Below are 22,557 nucleotides of genomic sequence, written 5' to 3'. Positions count from 1 at the left end.
GAGAATAATGTGTGAAGGTGTCAAAGTCAATAATTTGGTTTAATACATCAAATATACAATTTAAAACTCACACTCAAAAGATAAGGCACACAATGTCAAATAATAGAAAATTGTTAGTTGGTTATTTACAACAATGACTTTAGTTATGATAAAATACGCATTAGGTAGTACTTACCTACTTGACAACGTTAAAAACACTATAAAAATAAATACTCAAATATAAAAATGTTATTTCTAAATAAATTATTGCTGGCCCCACATTCTTAGAGCAGTTAGAGCAGCATTCAATTTAGAGCACCACTCAATCCGTTCCTCTTTAGTGTCAGCCGACAACAAGTGCCTTAAATTAACCAAATTAACAGTGTCCAAAGCATAAACTCAATAGTTACCTTATTATAGTTTTGTCCCCTTTCCTGACTACCACTAAAGTGTCTTTATCCTGAGGATAAGCGGGCCTCTCTCGCTCAACCAGGAAAGTATGAAGCCTAGCGCAAATCTCGCGGCTTACCGGCCCCACTTTTTTCGTTATGCAACTTTTTAGGTCGATGGTATCGATCGGAGGCTGCACCAAGTTTGTTTCCCAAATTTGTACACAAAAATCATGTTAAAACTCACCGTTTTCTTCTCGTCTTCCGGATATTTCCAGTAACTGAGACTGTGACCTTTCAACAAACACCATCTACGATGCCAGGCCCCGAAACCGGACACATCTTCGAACATGGTGAGAAAGCCTCGATGCTCTACTGAGACGGCTAATTGACAGCTGATTCGCATTTCGACGCTTCCTTCTAAGGGGCTCATGGCCGGTGTCTTTTTGTTTTCACAAAATGATTGTGTTTCTCTCTTAATTTTTGAGTGTTTTTAAAATTTACTTACATTGTTCAAACTCCAAACGCGCTTATTGACGGCTTGGACTGAAAACACCACATAGCCCATGAGCGCAAACGAGGAAGATCGAACGGCATTCGGTCCTCCTGGCGATTCTATCGGAGGTCGTACCAGTTTGGACTCTTGTTTCGACTTTTTCGGTGTTGCCAGACCTTTTGAAGGCTGAGAAATACAGAAACTGAGTAAATAAGAAATTTAAAATGTGAAAAGTCTCAAGAGATATTCGATTTTTTTCGGAAGTTGCATCAAAATTTTATCTCCGCCATTTTTGGGGTTTTAGTGACTGGAAAGGCTGAAAATGTTCGTCTTGAACTCACCTCGTGCTAATCACGATACAGGGTGTTCAAAAAACGTTAAATTTGAAACGTTTGCCCGGTTCTAAGTCGGTGTGGTCTAGTCAACTGGGTGCAGTTTTCTTTCAGAAATTGCATTACAATTTTGAAAATTTAGCCATTTCCGCCATTTTTGGGGGTTTCAGTGACTAGAAAAAGCTCACAACGTGCGTCTTGAATTGCCCTCACACCTCATGCTAATCGCAACACGATTGAACATATACAGGATGTTCAAAAAAACAAAAAGAACAAAAATAAAATTCTAACACTCTGCCGCGTTTATCCGGTTTCAAGCGGGTGTAAACCTAGTCCACTGGATGCAGAAAATCAATCTGAACTTGGTCTTTTGCAAATTTTTCGTATGAGCACTTAAATTTTCCGGATTTGTTTTGAAAATGAATTAAAAAAATACGAACCATAAAAGTAAACATTTTCTTGACATTTGGTGAATGCTACTAACAGTATTTTTGTCTCAACTGCTCCTGTCTTGAATTGCCCTCACACCTCGTGCTAATCGCGACACGATTGAACATATACAGGATGTTCAAAAAAACAAAAAGAAAAAAGTTAAATTTCTAACACTCTGCCGCGTTTATCCGGTTTCAAGCGGGTGTAAACCTAGTCCACTGGATGCAGAAAATCAATCTGAACTTGGTCTTTTGCAAATTTTTCGTATGAGCACTTAAATTTTCCGGATTTGTTTTGAAAAAGAATTAAAAAAATACGAACCATAAAAGTAAAAATTTTCTTGACATTTGGTGAATGCTACTAACAGTATTTTTGTCTCGACTGCTCCTGTCTTGAATTGCCCTCACACCTCGTGCTAATCGCGACACGATTGAACCTATACAGGATGCTCAAAAAAACAAAAAGAAAAAAAATAAAATTCTAACACTCTGCCGCGTTTATCCGGTTTTAAGCGGGTGTAAACCTAGTCCACTGGATGCAGAAAATCAATCTGAACTTGGTCTTTTGCAAATTTTTCGTATGAGCACTTAAATTTTCCGGATTTGTTTTGAAAAAAAATTAAAAAAATACGAACCATAAAAGTAAAAATTTTCTTGACATTTGGTGAATGCTACTAACAGTATTTTTGTCTCAAGTGCTCCTGCCTTGAATTGCCCTCACACCTCGTGCTAATCGCGACACAATTGAACATATACAGGATGTTCAAAAAACGTTAAATTTGAAACTAACCCTCTGCCAGCTGTGATCGCGTTTACCCAGTTCTAAGTAGGTGTAAACCTAGTCCACTGGGTGCAGACAGCCATTATGAAAATTTTTGGTCTTGGAAAATATTCGAAATTTTTTATCAAAAGATGTGTCCAAAACTTGAAAAGTACTAAGAAATTGGAAAATACTACTGTAGAATAATAACTTAATTTCCTGATTAAACATTGTATAATACAAAAAGGTAAAGAAAACACTTACCTTTTTGTTGATATGATACTTGACTTCATGCGGCAGACATTCCTCATGAGCTTGCAGACAGTACACCTCAAAAGTAACGGTAAAATCGCTGTAGATGTTGTTCAAAGTGACTGTACCGGGCACGTACAAGTCAACGTCGGGATTTTTGCTGCTGCTGGCCACCGTGGAAACCAGCTTGGTAGCGACCACTTGTTCCCCGCATTTGATAAGACACACCACATGATGACCTTTACCGCCAGCTTAAAATTGCAAGCGTTAACCGGGTTAAATTAACATTGTTGCCACTAAAACGTACCAGCAGCTAGGGCTGTGACGTATTTCTGTTTCAGCGGCAGAACGATATTGGAAATGGTCAATGTGCCCTTTTCCAATGGGACATTCTGGGAATGTTCGCTGACAGGTCGTATCGCTCCTTCCACTTTCAGTCTTTGCAGTTCATGTAGCGCCGCTTGTCGTCTGTGCGCTTTAATTATTTATAATAGTCAAGTTGTTCAATTTTTTTGAAAAAAAAAATGACTTACTTGCTACAAGTAGCACCCGTTCAGCTTCGACTTGTTCGGTAGATCCGGAAAATTCGGGCGTACTGCTGCATAAATTCAGCGCCTGGCTGGTTTGTGCTATAATGTTCTGTTGCTTGTTCACTTCCTCTTCCAGCGCCCTGATTTTCGCCTGGACTTCACTGTCGGTTGAATTCACACCTTCGGTCACTTCCTCAATGATTGGTTGTCTAATAATCTGTCTTACGGGGGTGTGTACCTGAAAAAGTGTACGTTGTTCATGTTGCAGATGTTTTAAAACTAGCAGAAGAAAAATTTCTAGCAGACCACTTGTTTATCGCTTCACAAAATTTTTTAGTCAGTTTTTAACGAAATTACTAATAACATTTCGTTCGTAACGTTTCTTTTCAATTAATATGATTTATGATTTAATAAGTACCTACATTTTTTTAACAGTTTTGATCTTCCTTATGTTTTCAATGTTTTTTAAAGCATCTTTAACTAATCCAAATCAAACCCAAATCAAATCGTCCTAATTATGTACGTAATCCAAGACAGAATTGGGCTTTAATACATTTTTTAGATTATTCCAACAAAATTCACAGAAAAACAACCTCAAATTTATTAAAATTCATGTAAACATAATTAACTCATAGACAGCTGGCCCAGTCCTAACAATTTGTCAACTGCTGCGCTTACGTCACCGAAAGTGGATATCAAAGCTTGCAAATTGGCCTGTCGGTTCAAAAAACCCATCGAAGCCAGCTCTTCCAATTGTTGCTGGTATCTTTCTTCTGGTGTAGGTTGGTTGGTGGTCACGTTGAGTCCGCCGACCATTCTAGCCAGAAAACCTGACAACAAGTCACTGTGACTCGCTGAAGCTACTCCAGGAATTGAGTTTGTGGTGTTTTCATTGGATACTTCACTTGATGGAACTGGTTGAGCTTGCTGTAAAAGTTGCGGTAACACCACCCGTAAATGGTCTTGAAGTTGAGGTTGACCAGCTAAACTCTCTAAAACCGTGCGAATCTGTTCACTTTCTGGACTGTCTGATATGTTTTGCATCAAATTGGTGGTCAGCAAGTTTGCTGGATTTTCCTGATCATTCAGTAAAAAGGTTAACATGTCTGGATCTGACATCACTTCTCTGGTTATGGCTCCCAGGTTCAGGAAATTAAATTGAGTGGGGTTACTAGCAGCACCCAATCTACTAGAATTGTTACTCTCACTACTTCTGGCCGGTTGACGAATAGCTAAGTGAATGGTCAAACCATCTTTCATATTGTACGATTGCAAGGTGAGGGAATCTTTCATGATTTTCCCGGCAAAAATTAAACAACACAGTTTCGGATCAGTCTGAAACGCAGGCGCGATAACATCTTTAAACTCTTGGATGGTCAGGTTGTCATCGACTTCAAAAGACTTTTTCTCCTTAGTAGTTTTCACGTTGAGAGTGATCCGGTTTGATGGGGCTTTGGAGGATTCAGGCTCGCTTTCTGGCGACTTTTCCGATTCAGATTTATTGGATTGTTCGTTGGTTTCAGTAGGTTTTTGCGTTGTCGGTTTATCTTGCGCATCATTGACAGGCGCGTCACCTGACATTTTGATCAGACTGGTGTTATTATTGTTGATTACCTGCTTTCTGAACATTTGTTGTAATTTGCTATGGATAATTTAAAATAATCCTTTTGCATTCTTTTCCGAATAATTTGCAATCAAATTTAGAATCTTCTCGAAACTAGATCGTTATAAGTTGTATTATGTATCTCCAGCACTTTGTGTTACCGAGATATCAAATTTCAAAAAGCAGTTAAAAAAGAACCCTCATATTTTTGAGTGTTGAGAGAAGTGTTTTTTTTTGTGCTTATTTTACCTAATTTAAGGTTATTTGGTATAAATATGCCCTTTGCTGTGAATTGGAACCATTATGAGGCAAAACAAAAATTTCCAAATTTCAACTTTTGACCAAAAATGTCATTTTTTTCATTTTTTAAAGGTTATGTTAAAAATGTAAAAAAGTATAATTTAGTTCATGTCTTAATTAGAATAGATATTAGGTTTCTACGTTAAATTTTCTATGGAAAACCATTTGTAGAACATTTATTAAAAATCATTTAGACAGCTTACCTCGTTTTGTTGCTTCCTGTAGAAACTGACCGTGTGTGTCAAAGTCATCACGTGATCACCATCGACCACCAAAGGCAACTCCATCGATTGTCTCGGTGAAATAATCGACTTTTTCGGTGACTGAAACTTTTGTCCCGCAGACGAGTTACCCGGACTGTTTGAGGTGAAGCTTTTGTAATGGAACGAATTGGACGGTTGCGGCTTTTTGATCTGAATTAATTCAATAAAAAATAACGGACAAATTGACAATGTCAGAGTAAACAACCTTAGGAGACTGGTGTCGTCCTAGTTTCGGAGGTGTAGGTCCCGAGCTGCTGTCGTCATCCATTTCCTCGAGGATTTCATCTAGCTCGTCCATGACGCAAGAGTTTTCGCTGCTCGAAGAACTGTCTTTGTATGTTACCTACGTTGAATAAAGCATTTTTTACTTGGGCTGGGTAATCGAGGTATTGAGTTACAAACCCTTTTAGTTGGAGTGATATTTTTACACACGGCCTGCATGATATCTCTGCCAAAGCTTGTATTTGGGTCATCCGAGTCGTAATTTCCTTCAATTCTGTAATCAAATGTGCATTTGGTAACCCAGAAAATGATTGTTGTGAATTTTTAGTTGTGAGAGGTTGTTGCTAAGAAGATTTCTTCCAATGTGTTTTTAAAAGAGATATTCATTCATGCCAAATACCAGACATTGGTGCATAACAATTGATTACAAAATAACTACTTGAGACTCTCTGTGAACTGCCGTTGCTTTGAAACAGCAATTTAACCCTCAACTTTCAGAGAAAACAAAAGTTTGTTGCAAATTTGTAAATACTGTGAGAAACTAACTAAAATTACTTTAAGCAGAGAGGCCAGTGTGAAGGAATGATGAAACATGAAATGGGATGAAATGAAAAAAGCATGATGAAATGAAGCAGAAGAAGTTTATTTGAGGTTTTAAAAGCCAGCAGTATACAAGTCCCAGCACAGTATTTACAAATTTATACAGACACACTAATCTAAAAACTAAAAGTATAGAGATCACGTGACACACAGATTCACCGTCCAGCACCAATGTAAATATGTACCACTCTTATTTTGCTTTATTTAATTAAAAGTGAACCTTTAGAATAAGTTGTAGGGTTGGTTAGCGCATGTTGATTTACCCACTAACCAACCACACAACCATTTTTAAAGTTTTTAAACAAACTATTTTTGTGTGCTACAAAAAGCAAAGTATAAGTGGTAAAATGCAATTGAAACAAAGAAAGCGCCTCTAAATCATGCCAAACACAGACAAAACAAAATCCAATTCGTAATTTTATCGCACCTGTTTTCTTCATTTGGAGTTGGTGTCCTAGTGTCCTGATCGGTTGTAGTGGCCTCAATATCGGACAAGTTTGGATACAACCGTCCCGGTTTAGGCGCTGTGACCTTAATACGTTTGACCTCGTCGAGAACCGACACCACTTGAGGACTGTCCGCTTCCGCTGCAACGGTTATCATTATTTTAAACTTAATTACTCGAGTGCTGAACGTTTACTTGATAGTCTGCTACCGCTCTTCCGTTTCTCCCCGGATTTTCTCGAAGTTGCGACAATTGCTGGTGGTTTGGAGTCTTTGATCATCGCGGTACGTTCGTCTACTTCCTCGTCCTCGCTACTTTCACTAACTTCCTGAATTTCGTCCTCATCTTTCTGTGCTGCTTCTTTGTTCTTGTTGAATCGGTTGAGCAGCATATCCAACTCCTTTTGTCTCTCCTCCTTCAGTTTATGGGTGATTTGTTCCTCAGAGATTGTGGACTTGTTCTCCAACAAGGCGGCCATTTTGCTGGCTATGCCACCAGCCTGGTGCACAACAGCAATCGTGGGCGCGGTCGTTGTAGATGTGAATGGGGCCTTGGACATCGGTGGAGGAGGGGCCGGTTTACTTTTTGGTGACACGACTTTCTTGGTGTGCACTTGCGCTGTGGTGTTTTTGGAAGCCCCAATGAATTTACTCTCGCAAGCTTTGGTGGTAGTGTCAACTTTTACAGGGGCAGACATTCCAAAGGCGGCTTTGGGTATTAGCGCTTCACCTTTGTTTTTTTCAAAGAGCGCTTTTCGGGCCGCCAGACTCATCAAAGCGGGGTCTTTCTCTGGCTTGGTCGGTGATTGGATCATTTTTTTTTCGAACATAGCAGCCCTATTAGCTATTGCGTTCGACCGGAAGTTTTTGCAAGGTGAATCTGGTTTGGTTTGGACGACAGTTTCAGGCTCATCGGAATCTTCTTCTTGAATGGTATTACTACGGCTTTGTAGGGGTTTTTGAGACTTTTGTTCCTTGCTTTCTGAAGTGTCCTGCGAATTATAGGAGTACACAAGTCTCGACGATGACTGAGTTCTGGTAAACCCCTGTGATTCCTATAATTAATTTATAATACAAAACAAAATAGTTGATTTATCAGCTTTTTACAGTGCTTGCAAATTGAAGAACCCAATGCAACAATAAATAAAGCACCAAAAAGCAATATAAAATTGCATCCCACTATGCAGATTAGAAAAAAAGTGCAAATACAAGTTTGACAACCTAAAATGTTTAGTGCAAATAACCCCATTAAGTACAGTTCAAGTATTAACTTTGAAATCAAGGAATCACAAGGACAACTAACCAACAAGCACCAACTAGCATTAAAAACACTTACCAAAGTGTCTAGTACCTTCCGGTCCCAATTAAGTTGTTTCGGAACGGCCCCACGGCTTTGCCCTTCTAAAGCAGTGAATTCCTTTGATTTGGTTTTAGTTTCAGCAAATAAAACCTTTTTAGGGCTGGCTGTGCCAGTGTTGGGGGGTGAAGGAGCTTTACCCTTCTGCACTTTTTGGGGCGAAGCATTGTGTACACTTTGTGGGGGTGGAGGCGCCTGAGGTTTCCAAGGTTTTTTTGGTGATGATTGAACTGGACGGGACTGAAATTGCGTTTTACAACCAATCAAACGTGCACAAGTTCTAATTTACCGGGTGGCTTAAATCATCCTCCCACTGGTTTATTGTATTTGCTAAATCGGCCAGCCTGCTGAGCCCTTTCTTCACCTTGACGTCCTGCTTGGAGCTGCAGTTTTCTTTTTCTATATCCTCTTCCAAGGCCTGATAAAACTTAGCCTCAGTACGGTGGATTGGTGAAGAAATGTCCGCTTCCACTCCACCTATTGTACTTATACTTTTACAGAAAATAGCATAAGGAAGACTAGGAAAAAGTCTTACCCGCGTACAATTTACCCAGTCTTTTCAGCCGGTTTTTCGACTCTTCTCTAAGCCCGAAATTCGATTCAGAACTTTGACTTCCGTCTTCACTACGCTCTTCAATCTCCACTTCCAGTCGAACATTTTCAGAACTGTTTACCTTAATTTCCATGTTAAAATCATCTCTTTGTATGTTCAAAGTTTTGGTTTGTTGCCCAGGGCTGCCTTGAATATCAGAACAAACCCGCGTTATTGAGTTTTGCCTGGTAAATTTGCCTGAAAGTGGTCTTTTACAGAAGTGGGGACAGCATTGTCCAAAAAACTAAGACCCACTACAAACAGGCAATATTTACAAATTTCAAATTAACTAATCAAACAAGTCAAAAAATCCACAGAAGAAAAGATACATTCAAAATATAGGTATATCTATGAAACAATTCAAAATGAGCAAGTCACATTTATTCACTATTGTATAGTATGTCCAAAATAAAAATGCACTGCATGACTACCTGCAAACTATGGTAGATTAAAGTAGGAAAAAGTTGCACAATTAAAAGGCCAGATTCATGGTGTTCTTGAAATGGAAGGCATCCTTCTCTTGGACAGCTGTATAAGTTTTGAAACCAAACAAATAAAAAAAAAATGCATAATGATTTAGGGATCCTGATTAGTACTTAATGAAGATCTTTTGGTAATTTTGTACATTAAAAACATTAATTATTACTTAAAATCATGCTTAAAAGTGAAATGAAGGCTCCTATAACCTCTTTCTGTGCATTGACTATACCTACATTAGTTAATTGCAAGGAAATTGGTAACCAGACTTGACTAATTTTCTACACATTTGGGATTCCCTTAACATATAAAAATATGGAAATGAGTAAAAAAGTGACAAAATCAAGGAATTCAAAATAATCCTTTTATTAAAACTAAAGACCTAAAGAAATACACATTTTAATATATACAATTCAGGGTAGTACCTTCCTTAGATTTAATTGCCCTCAGGTAGCCACCCCTAAGTTGTAAACATGCTAAAATTTGACTACTGCCATGTACACTTTACCCAAGTACAAAACTACTGTACTACCTACCCAAAATAAACCACAGGAAATCATTGAAAAATACTTACTTTCAGACATTTCCGCCGGTGCCTGAGCCACTCTGAACGGGATGTTAGGCTCTGACTGGGCCTCATCCCCAGCTGGTTTCACTTTAGCAACAGCTAAATTTGGTTCAGACACTACATCTCGGTTACATTCTTTTAAGGGTGCACCCCCAGCAGTAGGGTACTCCTTAAGCATTCTCTGTCTTTCCCTAGCCCTCACCAATATATTCTAAGAAATTTAAAGCTTTATTTTTAGGTAAATAACAAAAAACGTTGTACTCACCTCAGTAAAAGCGTCCATGGCTTCACAGAACACAATAAACAAAACGCGGTGGCACAAATTTACTCACAAGTGATTACACTACGTTAGTCAACGTAAACACTAGACAAAACTCAATTAAACCGAGTTATTTCTGGCTAATTCCATGTGAAATTGCTGCACTTGAGTTTCTTTGTAAAGGAGTTTTGAAAAAAACAAAACGGTTACAAACGAAGATGTCAATTTTCAAAATTCCAAAAGTGATGCTGTCAATTGCATTGTGGGTAATAAGCGTTAATTTTTAACGCTCGGTCACGTGATTATCTATATCCCAACGTTAAAAATATCATGTGATCAAAGTGTTCATGGGGTTGGTCGTTTGATTTGTGGATTGTGTGGTCTATTATTGTTTGAGGTTAGGTAAAATCGTTTTTGTTTTGATTTTAGCTGAAACAAATTTTATTTTAAAATATTTTGAAAACTCAATAATGTTCTACTCACCTTTAATTGTCCAAGAATAGAGGCTACAACGTTCTTCGTTATTTTGGTAGTTTTTATTTTTTGTTGCAAATCTGGATGATAAATTGGAAATAATGATTGCTGCCTCAGATCCACTGGTAAGACCCTTTAATTAAGTTGTTTATGGCTGTTTTACCCCTTAGGTAATACAGTATTGATTCTTCTTTAAGGATGTTACTTTTAATAATTTTACTATATTCAATGGTCTGATTGCCAAGGTGAAGGACATTCACTTTTCTATAAATTGATTTACTTCTTTGATATTTGTATACAATTTTAAAGGAAGTGGAACAACCAGGTTTATAATTGTTTATTTGTTGCGATAAAACTGTTCCAAATTTCCAACTATTTCTATTCTAGACTTGACACCTGAAGAATGTTTCTTATATGTAACTGTCTTAAATAGGCATTTTTGTTCTTGTTTTTTTGTTCTGTAACTTCTCTTAGTTCTCTAAGCTGTCTTTAATAATTGTTTTTCTACTGTAACTGATATTTTTCTAAAGCAGGTTTATGAAATGGCAATAAAACAAAAAAATCTCTCTTGTATTTTTCCTGGTTTTTGCTAACTACATTTACATCATCTGATTGAAAATGGCTTTACACCCTTAAAAGAGTAATGTTTGACTTTGACTGAAACTTGAAATTTTGACCTCATCAGTTAGCCACATAAGCAATTCCTCAGTTCATCACAATATCAATTTTTAATTCAGGAATTTGTACCACGTGGTCGGCAGCAAGTAGCCCGACATCCAGGTCCGCCAGAGCCAATTTTCCATCACAAAGATTTCAATGATCATTTGCAAATGAGACTAGAAAAAGTGTCACTTTCCGAAGATATTTTCAACGAATTTTGGGTTTTAAGGCGAGCACCTGAAGCTGAAAGTACTTCTCAGTATGTTACCCCACACACCTTAAACCTCTCATCTAAATTTAGCTATTTTAGTAGTGGTGAAAAAGACAAAAAACCACAATCAAAGTATAATCATTTAGCTAATAAGAGTCAGGCAAATATTACGCGTCATAGTGATTCAAAGGAGTGTTTTAAAACTCCGGATGGAAGCCAGTATCGGAGTGAAGGAAAACGATTCTCAGATGCTAGTGTTAAGTTTCCAAATAAACGATTTTCCTGTGGTTTTAATGATAGGCAAAATGATACTCGGTCTGGTAATGAAAATTGTCCAGTTTCATATGTAAATTCCCAGATTGAGCCTGGGTTTATGGAGGATGAGTTGTATGTTAAAGGACAGATTGCAGTTTGGTCCCGCGGCTTGTTAAATAATATCGATCAACAAGATAACGGAAGAAAAGTAAGTTTACTGACTTAAAACAATACAAGAATGATTACTATTAATGTGATTAGGTTATTAGTTGTTATACAGTGCCTTTACCCATAAAACAAGCTTTATGGTCAACTTTTTACTGTGAAAAACCTGAATTTGACCCAAATTTGGATGACCTGTTCTACAAGTCAGATGAAGCTGCAGGAATGCCAGTTCCAGCAATATGCTTAGTAGACTCACATCATGTTAGAGTGTTTGTGATTAAAGGAGAACAGTTTGTGATCCCCATGCCTTTTCATATTGACAAAGTGTGGAACACCAAGTTTGGAATTCTAATTGAAAGACTTACTAATGGTAATCAATGCTTTAGATTTGTAGAGTTGTTATTGAGAGAGAGTTGTATTCCTTTGTAGGTTCATCTTTTAGCAAGGAAAAGCAACTCCTTGATAATTCCTGTTCAATATTCTCACTGTCATATCCTTTAGATGATATTTGTCCTGTTGCACTCAGTCGTAATTTATCCATCACCAAACTGATGAGTGATAATCTAAAGCTGGTCTACACTAGTGAAAACCCGAGCATTTGCATGGTTTTTGATACTCAAACTAAGGAGCACAGCGTTTATAAAATACGCAAAGTGCGACCGGATGAGAAAGATTATGGAGAAGCCCAGAGTGGTTGCCATAGCGCCACACACAACTCCCAAAGAGTAAGTTGGAGAGTTGTAATAGTCAAAAAAATAGGCAATTTTGTGATCATGCATGTTGTTGCAGCTTAAAAGCCGCTTGTCGTCGCTTGTCGCTTGGGATAACTTGATGACAAGTGGTCACATGGTCACCCCCACCCCTATTAGCGTCAGTAAACCACCCACTCATGAGAAACTGTTCAATACTCATAAATCTAGGTCACTCAGTTCTATGGCAGCTATTAGGTTTGTTACAATCATTTAATTTTATTGTTAATACAAAATGTTCAATTTGTTCATCAGTTTGTTATAAAAGAGTGTCTGATTTTGGAAAGTCGGTAAAAGATATAGTGGCAGGTAACAACTTATATAGAAAGTTTGCAAAACAATAACTATTAACCGAAAATGCTCAACTGCACATAGAGATGGTTCCAATTTTTTCTACGAAGAATTTACGAATGATACTGATTTCAAACAGTAATATAAATTCTCAGTAATTTGCTGATAAAAAAAAATAAAATGAACTAGAGAATGAAATAGAATCAACGTTGCCAAAGTCAAAACTCTTGATCTTGGCAACACACACTTGACATTTTCTCGAAAAATAAATATCTGAGAATTTTCAATTTCTAACTGCACATCAACAATACTTTTACACTATTCCATATATTACTGGAAACAATTTGTAATTCATACATACATATCGTAACACCCTCTGTCTTATTAATTAATATTTAAGCAACTTTGGACATTAAAAGCATGTTTTTTCCAAGTCGTTGCCAATCACCTGCATTGACTGACGTAGAAAGCCCCTGGCTGGGTCATTCATCCAAAAAAGACATTTGTCGGGGTTTTATGCCAACCGCCGACATTAACACTACTGCAAAATCGTTTTTTGACTGTTCAAGAGCCATGTCCCACTTGACTTCTACGCCCCACATTTGCTTGGAGCTTCTTTGGACCGACACGGTTTCAGCTCAGTATGATCTGTTTTTTTGTTTGTGCGTATTGCTGTAGAAATTTGCGTTTAGGGATCCGGTGACCGGCTCGCCAGCTACCACAGTATTCCTATCTGAAGATTTAGTGAAGCAATGGTATTTGTGCTATATTCTTCCTGTCCGATTTCAGCTTTCTGTGGTTAAAGTGGATTTTTCCGGTCCTAATATGGTCTTCGGTTTGTTGACTAGTATCAGCGCTAAAGACGCTATAAACATCCCGGTAATTTAGTAATTAACTAAACGTGCTTGTTCTGTAAAATAATTTTTCAGCATTTACGTATGATGGCCATACTGGAGCACAACGGCAACGTTACTCTGTTCTCTGGACTGTCAATTGTGGGAAAACTACATTTAAATGGTACTTTACTACAGCATACACCTTCACCTTATGTGAGACGATACACCATTTCTCCTTTTCCAAGGTAGTATTTTATTAAAGTATTACACAGTTACTTATAGTTGTGGCATTACAGACGTAGCAGTTTACTGCCTTTATCTAAACCATCAGAACCAATATTTGATGAACATCTTTTCTCTCCCGTTTTGCCTTCCCCAGCTTATTCACAAAGTAAGGCACCACAGTGCCAAAACCCCACCCCATTAAGATACACATTTGAAACAAGTAAGACGGTTATTTAAATAACTAATACAGACTTCAAACAAGCGTCACTTTTAGGAGCTGACAAAAAAGCTACTTTAGTAGGTTTAATGGACTCTATAGAGAATCGCATAACTTTGAAATACTCAGATGATTCCTTTTACCGGATAACGTTACCGAATATCACGCACTCGTGTTTGATTGAACGTTGTTTGGCTGCTTTAAGACAATGTTTGTTCAAAGATGCCGCTTTAATTTTGGTTTGTAGGTGGTATTCAATGCGGAACGTGATTGGTAGCAAAGAAATGGACACTAAACAAGAATGGGACATGTTCACCAACCTGCTTTTAGGTATTTAAGTTGAAAACACTTGTAAACTTAATACAAGTACTAATTGTAGAATTGTGCGGTTACGACGATGAGCATTTGTTTGAAAAACCTGAAATACCAGCAGTTAAAAAACCAAAAACCACACCAGCAAGCTCGGACGATGATTGGTTGTATTTATTAAACAAAAGCGCCCATAAACCTATGAACAACCAGTTGTGCAAACTACTAAAACTCTCCGAATGTCAGGCAGAACCACAACTCCAAACAGCATCACAAAAAATACATATAAACCATAAAGCAGTTCTTTTCCCCTACCTGAAATATGTCCACTACATCCTGCATCTTCTTTACGAGGATTTCAAACTGAACACCCTGTACAGCGAGTGTTTAGAGCCTCTGGCCAAGCTTTTAAGTAAAATTTCCAGGGATTTGGGTTTAAGGGAGTTTGCGTTGCATTACTGGAAGGATTTCCCTGGTGAAATTGTCGTATCAGGACCGAAAATCGACGAGGAACTGCTTAAAACTTTGAATGTCACTGTGGGTTTGAGTGATAAACCAGTCGGTATTTTTGATCACATTTATGGACTGTTGAAAGGGAATTATTTGGCGCCCTATCCATATTTTGCTAATGTTAACAGACGATCAAGAGACATAGTTCAGGTGAGTGTTTGCTTTATTAGTATACCGAGTTTTGTTGGTTTTTAACGATCAAATTAAGCTTTCAGGCCTGATTGGACATCATCAGTCTGGTTGACGATTGGTCAAGAAAAAACAGCAAGCTGAAAGCTGCTTTTTTTGACCAAAAATTAATCTCATGTGTAAAACTTTTCAGTTTATCAAAATGCGTACAAGTTCAGACTGTGATTTTATTGTAGTGTATGCGATTGAACATTCACAGTCTAAACTTAAATTGATCTTAAACCTTCAAAATGACTGATGATGCACAGGGTGGATAGTGATTTTAAAAATATCAATTTTATCATTTCTACAGGAAATAAAATTTATTTTAGTAAAAAATTTGTTGTCTCATTTCAATTTCAGCAATTTTAATCCATTTTAGTCTCTATTTTAACATTCTCGTAATTTTAACTCTCAATTTTAGCATTTCGAGAGCAGTTAAAAATGTATTTCAGCAATGGAACTATTACTTTAAGTTAGTTATAGTAAACATCTTAGTAAACCTGTTTTGTCAGTCTTATGAGGTATGTTTGCAGAGTAAATGTCATGAACAGTAAATGTCAAGTTTTATTGGTTATATGCTCACGTGACTATGACGTTTTCTGACTTGTGGCCAATGGATGTATCTATTTTTCTGATTAGTAGTTGGAGATTTTCTCTGCGAACAGACCTATGGTCTCTGTTTTTGGTAAAAGCATAAAGTACTATTAACTAGGAGATGGATAATATAGACATTTTACATATTTTTTTTTTTGTTGACAGTTGTGTGGAGTTCTGTCAGAATCAAACCGGCCGTCCCCTTCTCAAATTCTCTTGGACAGTTTCGTCAAAGACGTGGCCGGTTTAGAAAGCCACCAAAGCGTACAACACAAAAGCGTCCAAATGAACTGTTCCAAATTCGAGCAGATTATTTTAATAATGGTTGACATGAACATGGATACCAGGTGATTTAAGCTTAAAACCATCAATCTACTTTTATTATTGTGGATTTGCAGATTCATGGAAACTTTACCCACTGGAATTTATTACCTTTTGTACAACGCTTTGTGGAAGTGCCGGGAGAATCCTCCTTCTGATTGGCCGGTGGAGGCTTACCACCTTTTGTGGCGTGACGACTTAGTGGCTCAAGCCCAAAAAAGCGACATGGTATGTTTTTTTTTACTTTTGTCTTAACGTCAGAGGAGTGCAACAGATAGTTTACAGGAGAAAACGAATATTTGTTTCCAATTACAAGAGTCTATGCCAAATACCAAACAGGAAATTGCTGATCTGGATGGTATGGAAGATATTGACTGTAGTCTGACTAAAATTCGGTTCAGTGAGGATGTCAGGTTGGTTGGTGTTGATTTTTGCAGATTGGTTTGTTATTTGGAAGTTGTAGAGTTGAGGAAGCTAGAAAAATGCTCATCAGCTCTAAACCAGTTTTGATAACTCTAATTCAACGTCCTGACGTGTCTGACCACGATTTTATCGAAGAGCAGGAGAAACATTTGTACGGAGTATGCATCCGTACTATGTCTCTTCCAGTTGGACGGTAACGGATTTGTCTAGCTGTTTTAGAGCGTTAATTCAATTTGAATTTTTTAGAGGAATGATGACTTTACGTACTGCAACACCAATAATTACTGAACCTCTACCAGCTCCTGTACTATGTTTGACCGGGAAAGCTTTACCTAGAGGCAATACGGTAGAACTAAACCACATCGACACTCCGGCTAATATGAATTTATGGCCTATATTCCATAATGGAGTGGCTAATGGTCTTCGAATCACTCCTGATGCACAAAATATCGACAGCACTTGGATTATTTTCAATAAACCCAAAGGTTTGTACTTTGTACCTGTAAGTTTGTGTGATAAGTGGCTGTATCTGCAGCTGGGGCTGACGCACAAATGGAACACGCCGGTTTCCTTATGGCTTTGGGCCTGAACGGCCACCTGAAGAATTTATTGGTGTGTCAAATGAGCACGTTTGATTATCTCAGCAACTCTAAAACACATGAAATGATCAGCGTTGGAATATTGCTCGGTAGTTTTGGTGTAATTGAAGTTGTAGTCTGTGGGTAAAGTTAACAATTCTCCAGGTCTGTCTGCTGATTTTAGAGGCACCTGCCATCACTTTTTGACTACAATTCTAGCAATTTACATTGAGGCTTTGCTGCCTCCTACCTCAATGGAACTGGATATTTGCCATAACCTTCAAGTGGCTGGTTTACTAGGTTTAGGGCTGCTTTATCAACGAAGCGCTCATCGGCATATGACTGAAGTAAGCGTTATTACCGTCTTGGAAAGTTTTACCAAACTGTGTTTAAACAAAAGGTGTTGCTGTCCGAAATCGGGCGTCCACCAGGCCCGGAAATGGAAAACAGCGTCGACCGAGAGTCTCACTCTTTGGCAGCTGGATTGGCGTTAGGTCTGGTGATGCTCAAGCACGGCAATCAACCGACCGGTATGTCAGATCTAAACGTTCCCGACACGTTGCATTATTACATGGTGGGCGGCAATAAACGACCGTTAACCGGCTCGCAAAAAGACAAGTACAAAACTCCCTCATTTCAAATCCGGGAGGGTTCCTCGGTTAATTTGGATGTGACAGCACCCGGAGCCACTCTAGCTATTGGATTGATGTATTTGGGTTCCGGTAATAAGGCAGTGGCTGATTGGATGGCGCCACCAGAGACGCAATATTTGCTTGATTTTGTTCGACCAGATTTTTTGATGTTGAGGATTCTGTCTCGATGTAAGTTTTTTATTCAATTTTTTCATTTTATTTTGTGTTGAGTTTTTTACTGACTTATTATGATGAAAACATACCAAAAGTAAAGTGTGTAGGCACTATTTCAGAGTATTAAGCTAGTATCCTCTCGTAGAGGTTTCTATAACGACAGTTTTGAGTGTACTAAAGACCTCTAAATGCTATACTCAGAAGTTTCGGGAAATTTCCAGAATCCTATACAAGTGTCTTAAACTTTTCCAGAGTCTCTAGAGGCCTCTAGGACTGATTTGCGAGTTCAAAAGACCTCTAAATGCTATTGAGAACCTTCTAAAAAGTGCCAAAGGCCTCTGTGCCTTAAACCTTCCAAGAATTTTTTTAAATTGTCAGATATCTCTAGAACCATTTCGGAAATACCGGAGCTTTCTAAATAATACTGCAAACCTTCTAGAAATTGCCAGGCTTCTACAAGTATCTTAAACTTCATGAATTGTTTTAAATTGTCAAACTGCCGAAATACCCAAATTATGGCTCAAATTATGTTTCATGTGAGTTGAGTGGGTTTTTTGCCATTTTCTACTTCCAGGATTTTTCTGAAAAGTTTCCAGTACGGTCTTTGCTTTGTGGTCCAATTAAGTAAGTTTTAAGCTTCTATGAGTGTGTGTTCCTTTAAGAATTGTTTAAAATTGTCAGAAGCCCTTAAATACGACCGAAAACGTTCTAAAAAATAGCAGAGGCTTATCCAAGTGTTCTAAGTGTCATTTGCACTGACATGTTTTAACAACAACAACAGTCTGGCGACAATTATTACTTCACTGTCTCTATCTCTAACACCCTATATTATTATACCTTCTTTTCTGTACAAAAAATATCATTTTTAGCTCTTATTTTATGGGACAACATTGAACCATCAAAGGAATGGGTAATTGGGGAAGTTCCGGCAACCATTCGGCCTTATTGCATGGTCACCCCGACTAATGACGCTGAGATTGACTATGAAGCTATGAAGTAAGCTTCCATAAATTTATTTTCTTATTAAACTAATTTGTATTTTTACAGTCAAGCTTATTGCAATATAGTAGCCGGAGCTTGTTTCGCATTAGGATTGAAATTCGCCGGGTCTGCAGATGCGGACGCTTTTGAAACTTTACTGTACTTCTGTCACATGTTTACTTCCCTCACCGGGAAATCCATAGCTGAACTAGCCGGAAAAGCCACTATAGAGACTTGCTTGAATGTCTTGCTGTTAAGTGCCGCTATGGTAAGTTTTACTCTTTTTTTGTGTTAATTTTGCTCCAGTAAAGTGTATTTAAAGGTTATGGCTGGCACCGGCAATTTGGAGCTGATGCGGCTGGTACGTCACTTGCGCAGACGCGTAGGAATACCTAATAGTGCTATAGTGACGTACGGCTCACACTTGGCTATTCACATGGCGCTAGGTCTGCTTTTTCTAGGGGGCGGTCGGTACACTTTGAGTAACTCACCATCCAATGTTGCCGCGTTAATTTGTGCCTTTTACCCCAAATTTCCTACGCACAGCAATGATAACAGGTAGCTGTTTTGCCTTGGACAGTCCTAATAATTGTCTTTTACACCTTCATAACCAAATAAAACACTTTTAGGTACCATTTACAAGCGTTTCGACACTTGTACGTTTTGGCTGTGGAACCGAGATTGCTAATACCGAAAGACGTGCTGTACGAGGATATTTGCTACGCAAAATTAAGGGTGGTAAAACTGGGAGGTCGGGAAATGACCATTAAAGGTCCCGGGCTGATTCCTGATCCTAACACTTTGAATAAAGTGATGGTGGACGATGATCGGTATTGGCCTGTTGTGTTTGAAAGAGGGCGGAATTGGGACTTGCTCACGTAAGTATTTTGTTTGTTTTACATTTCTTAAACTGATTAACTGAAACTATTTCATAGTCTCCGACTTCAGTGCCTTCTGACTGTTGCGTCACATCTCTTGTCTCAAGTTTGACGGTTCAATTATTAATGTCAGATTATTTTGACATTTTTATCAGTTTTGTTAATAAGCAGCTTGAGTCGTTTTATACAGGGTGGTCCAGTTTTAAATGTCAATAATTCACCAATCCATAGCCAATTAAAAAATAAGTTGACATTCATTATGTCATTTTCCTGAAAAGTGCTTCCTAAGGAAAATGCAGTCCTTCAAATTTCTGTTTAAAAAATCGTTTTTTTTGTCATAACTGTCAGACCGTTGGAGCAATATTGATCAAATTTGGAACAAGCACTTTATTACACGTAATTACGGTCAAAGACACAAAACTAACTCAACCCAACTTAAAAATTGTCTTGGAAGCGGAAAACTCACTTAAGAAGTTTAAAAAATATTATTTTAGCCAGTTTTCATAGTTTCCAGACAAACTAAAAGACTTTAGTTTTGAAAATTGAATTAGAAAAGATAAAAATTTCGGAAGCTTAAAAATTGTTTGTAACCAGTTTTCGTGCAAATCGAGAGACTTTAATACTAAAAATTGACTTGTAGACATAAAAACTACTTTTTCAAAAATTTGTTACTACAAATTCATACATTTAAACCTTAAAAATTGACTTGAACCCCAAAATGTGACTGAACTAATGAAAAGTGACATCAGAAGCTTAAAATTTGCATTTGAAGTAAGTTTTCATAATTTGAAGACAAATTTCAATATTTTAGTCTTGAAAATAGTCTTAGAGGCAGAACATTGACATTAGATTCATGAAAATTGTCTTGAAAACTAACTTTTCGTGCTGTTTACTTTGCTTTTCATTTTCTTCGAATTCTGGACTATTTTTAGTGCTTCAAAACTGCTTTCAGCTTGGAAAATCGAGTTTCAAGACTATCTTCACCAAGTTATTGACATAGCAAACTTAAAAAACAATTTTTACATTCTTCATAGACTTAAAATGGCATTCGAAGGTTTGTCACTATTAAATCGACTTCTAGACACCTCAGTGCTAAAAATTCGGGTATTTCTTAATAAACTAGACTGTTTTTAGTGTTTTAAGGCTGTTTTCAGTGCCTCAAATCGAGTTTCAAGACTATCTTTACAAAGTTTTTGACTTATCAGGCCTAAAAGCCAGTTTGTCCACTGACCATAGTCTTGAAAATGTTATTTCAAGCTTCTTCACTATTAAATTGACTTCTACACTCATAGGTGCAATAAATTGTAGCACCTCTACGAAATTCAGACTGTTTTTAGTGCTTTTTAAGACTGAAAAATCGAGTTTAAGGCTATTTCCAAAAGTCAAGTTTCTTCAGTAGGTAATAAAAGTAAAAAATTTTGGTACCAAATGCTACAATAATAGTCTTGAGAACTAATTTTTAGAAATAAAATAGTCCGAAAATTTAATTTACTTCTAGACTTGCTGTCCAGTCCAGAAAATTCAGTTGTACACCAATTAAAGTCTTGAAAATATACTTTTGGACTCTCTTTTGTCCTAGTAAGGTCCGTTCCAGCATTAAAAGTCAACTTTTATACTATTTTTAGTAGTAAAAAATGAGTTTCATGCACAATACAATCTTTGTCTTGATTTCCAGACTTTTTTTAGTTCTTGAATGCCAGTTTCAGACACTCAACCAGGATGGCAGTCTGAGAAAGCGAATCATGAGACCATTCCTAGAAGTAAAAAAGTTTTAGTACAAATTTGTACTGAATAGTCTAAAAACTTTCACAAGTCTTGGATGTTCAGTTTTAAACTATAAAACGATTTTTTAAATTGAAATTTGGAGGACTGTATCTTCCTTAGGAAACCTTTTTCAGAAAAATGACATAATGCAAGTCAACTTATTTTTTGATTAGCTAAAACTGGACCACCTTGTATAGAGTAGTAACTTTGATTGGTTGGTCATATACTATGGTTTCTGCAGAGTTTAAACTTAAACGTTCAATTCATTCAACTGTCTCTTCTTGTTAAATAGCTATTCTTTGCTAAAACTATAACCATTTTGACGATCAATCAATATCACATTTAATCACCGACATACGTTTTTTGACTGTTTTAATAATTGTCACTGTATTACAGTAAAATTCTTACTACTACCGGCTACATCGAAGTAAAACAACGGGCCGGTTGTTTGAGTTACCTATCCGACAAATTCGGCTATCACAGCGACTTGGCGCGAACCTTAACGCATTCTAAAGTGGTTCCGTGGGACCCTTCATCCAACGCTATAGTCAGTTTTACCTCGGATGAGTCCATACGAAAATTCTGCGAAACGGTGCTCCACGTAGACAAAACTAAGTCTACTAGATTCGAACAGAGGTTTGTCCAGTTACTCACTCGAACAGTTTACGATGCAGTGGTTAAGGATAAACTGATGATAATTGGAGTTATGGTGGCCTTGCTCAAGGTATATCACAGCTTAAGAAACTTTACGGAAAACTGTAACTAAAAAATTTTGTAGGTTGTCATAAATCTCCAATCCCAGTCTGATGTAATTGGTATTTGGCAACTGAAAATAATACTGCAACAAGTATTGCTAGAATCCGTCAATACCAGTTTGATTTCAAAGGAAACAATGCTAGCCTTGCAGCAAGAAGTGGTGGTTCTGCTAGAATCAGCTGAAGCTAACCTAAAGCCCGTTTTACACAAGTACCTTCACGGTGAAGACTTTGAGGCTAGTGTACACTTGGCCGCGTACGTGACTTTCTACCAATTAGCGCCCAATTGCTGTTTGGATAACCGAAAAAATGTTCTGGAACAGGCTGTGGCTATGCGCGGTGCCGGTTCTAGTGCGGAAGTGTTAGCGCAACTTTTAAGACTTCAACAGTGAAGCATAGAAAATTGTCTCGAATTAGTGAAATAAGAGGAAATATGTAATTTATTTTTTTTTATTAATAAAACTTGGATGTAACGTTGAATTGTTGTTATTTCCTGTTGAAAAGTACAACAGCTTTTATAGCAGAAATTG

The 22,557-nt window shown here is 37.5% G+C and overlaps 3 protein-coding genes across 5 annotated transcripts; 1 reads left to right on the top strand and 2 right to left on the bottom strand.

Moving 5' to 3' along the window:
- Positions 1-20: 20 nt before the first annotated feature.
- Positions 21-10,069, bottom strand: scra (anillin, actin binding protein). Of its 3 annotated transcripts, none has more exons than XM_081974595.1 (17): positions 9,861-10,069; positions 9,602-9,806; positions 8,494-8,748; positions 8,248-8,435; positions 7,938-8,198; positions 6,798-7,656; positions 6,585-6,744; positions 5,738-5,831; positions 5,541-5,678; positions 5,276-5,485; positions 3,173-3,407; positions 2,947-3,114; positions 2,652-2,890; positions 877-1,050; positions 616-810; positions 390-562; positions 21-340 (listed from the first exon to the last, which is right to left on the bottom strand). In XM_081974595.1, the coding sequence occupies exons 1-17, from the start codon at positions 9,876-9,878 to the stop codon at positions 244-246; spliced, it is 3,669 nt and encodes a 1,222-aa protein (XP_081830721.1). In that variant the 5' UTR covers positions 9,879-10,069; the 3' UTR covers positions 21-243. The 3 variants fall into 3 exon arrangements, with proteins under 3 accessions (XP_081830721.1, XP_081830723.1, XP_081830722.1); XM_081974597.1 differs by having other exon boundaries at positions 6,798-7,593; positions 9,861-10,068; XM_081974596.1 differs by having other exon boundaries at positions 8,494-8,697; positions 9,861-10,068.
- On the bottom strand, positions 3,747-4,772 carry LOC145725758 (uncharacterized). Its single transcript, XM_081974600.1, has one exon. It carries the CDS (start codon positions 4,748-4,750, stop codon positions 3,794-3,796), a length of 957 nt encoding a protein of 318 aa, XP_081830726.1. The 5' UTR covers positions 4,751-4,772; the 3' UTR covers positions 3,747-3,793.
- A 170-nt stretch (positions 10,070-10,239) lies between the features above and the next one.
- On the top strand, positions 10,240-22,507 carry shtd (anaphase promoting complex subunit 1). Its single transcript, XM_081974593.1, has 26 exons — positions 10,240-10,453; positions 11,066-11,247; positions 11,299-11,662; positions 11,716-11,989; positions 12,049-12,344; positions 12,409-12,566; positions 13,094-13,300; positions 13,352-13,538; positions 13,589-13,740; positions 13,792-13,940; positions 13,995-14,267; positions 14,317-14,906; positions 15,687-15,868; positions 15,920-16,070; positions 16,128-16,255; positions 16,306-16,458; positions 16,512-16,750; positions 16,801-16,953; positions 17,009-17,190; positions 17,244-17,664; positions 18,519-18,645; positions 18,697-18,898; positions 18,953-19,188; positions 19,260-19,508; positions 21,669-21,996; positions 22,051-22,507. The coding sequence occupies exons 1-26, from the start codon at positions 10,430-10,432 to the stop codon at positions 22,417-22,419; spliced, it is 5,976 nt and encodes a 1,991-aa protein (XP_081830719.1). The 5' UTR covers positions 10,240-10,429; the 3' UTR covers positions 22,420-22,507.
- Positions 22,508-22,557: the final 50 nt, after the last annotated feature.

This window comes from Ips typographus, linkage group LG3 (genome assembly GCF_016097725.1).
Source record: "Ips typographus isolate SLU linkage group LG3, UJ_Ityp_2.0, whole genome shotgun sequence".
NCBI lineage: Eukaryota > Metazoa > Arthropoda > Insecta > Coleoptera > Curculionidae > Ips > Ips typographus.
This window is presented reverse-complemented; position numbering and strand designations above follow the sequence as displayed.

Coding starts and splice junctions, on each gene's coding strand:
- LOC145725758 (XM_081974600.1), bottom strand. CDS start 4,750: ATGTCAGGTGACGCGCCTGTCAATGATGCGCAAGATAAACCGACAACG.
- scra (XM_081974595.1), bottom strand. Junction 8,199..8,247: donor AGGATGATTTAAGCCACCCG/GTAAATTAGAAC, acceptor ACGCAATTTCAG/TCCCGTCCAGTTCAATCATC. Junction 7,657..7,937: donor GGAAGGTACTAGACACTTTG/GTAAGTGTTTTT, acceptor AATTAATTATAG/GAATCACAGGGGTTTACCAG.
- shtd (XM_081974593.1), top strand. CDS start 10,430: ATGATTGCTGCCTCAGATCCACTG. Junction 12,345..12,408: donor CCACACACAACTCCCAAAGA/GTAAGTTGGAGA, acceptor ATGTTGTTGCAG/CTTAAAAGCCGCTTGTCGTC. Junction 18,646..18,696: donor ATTGACTATGAAGCTATGAA/GTAAGCTTCCAT, acceptor GTATTTTTACAG/TCAAGCTTATTGCAATATAG.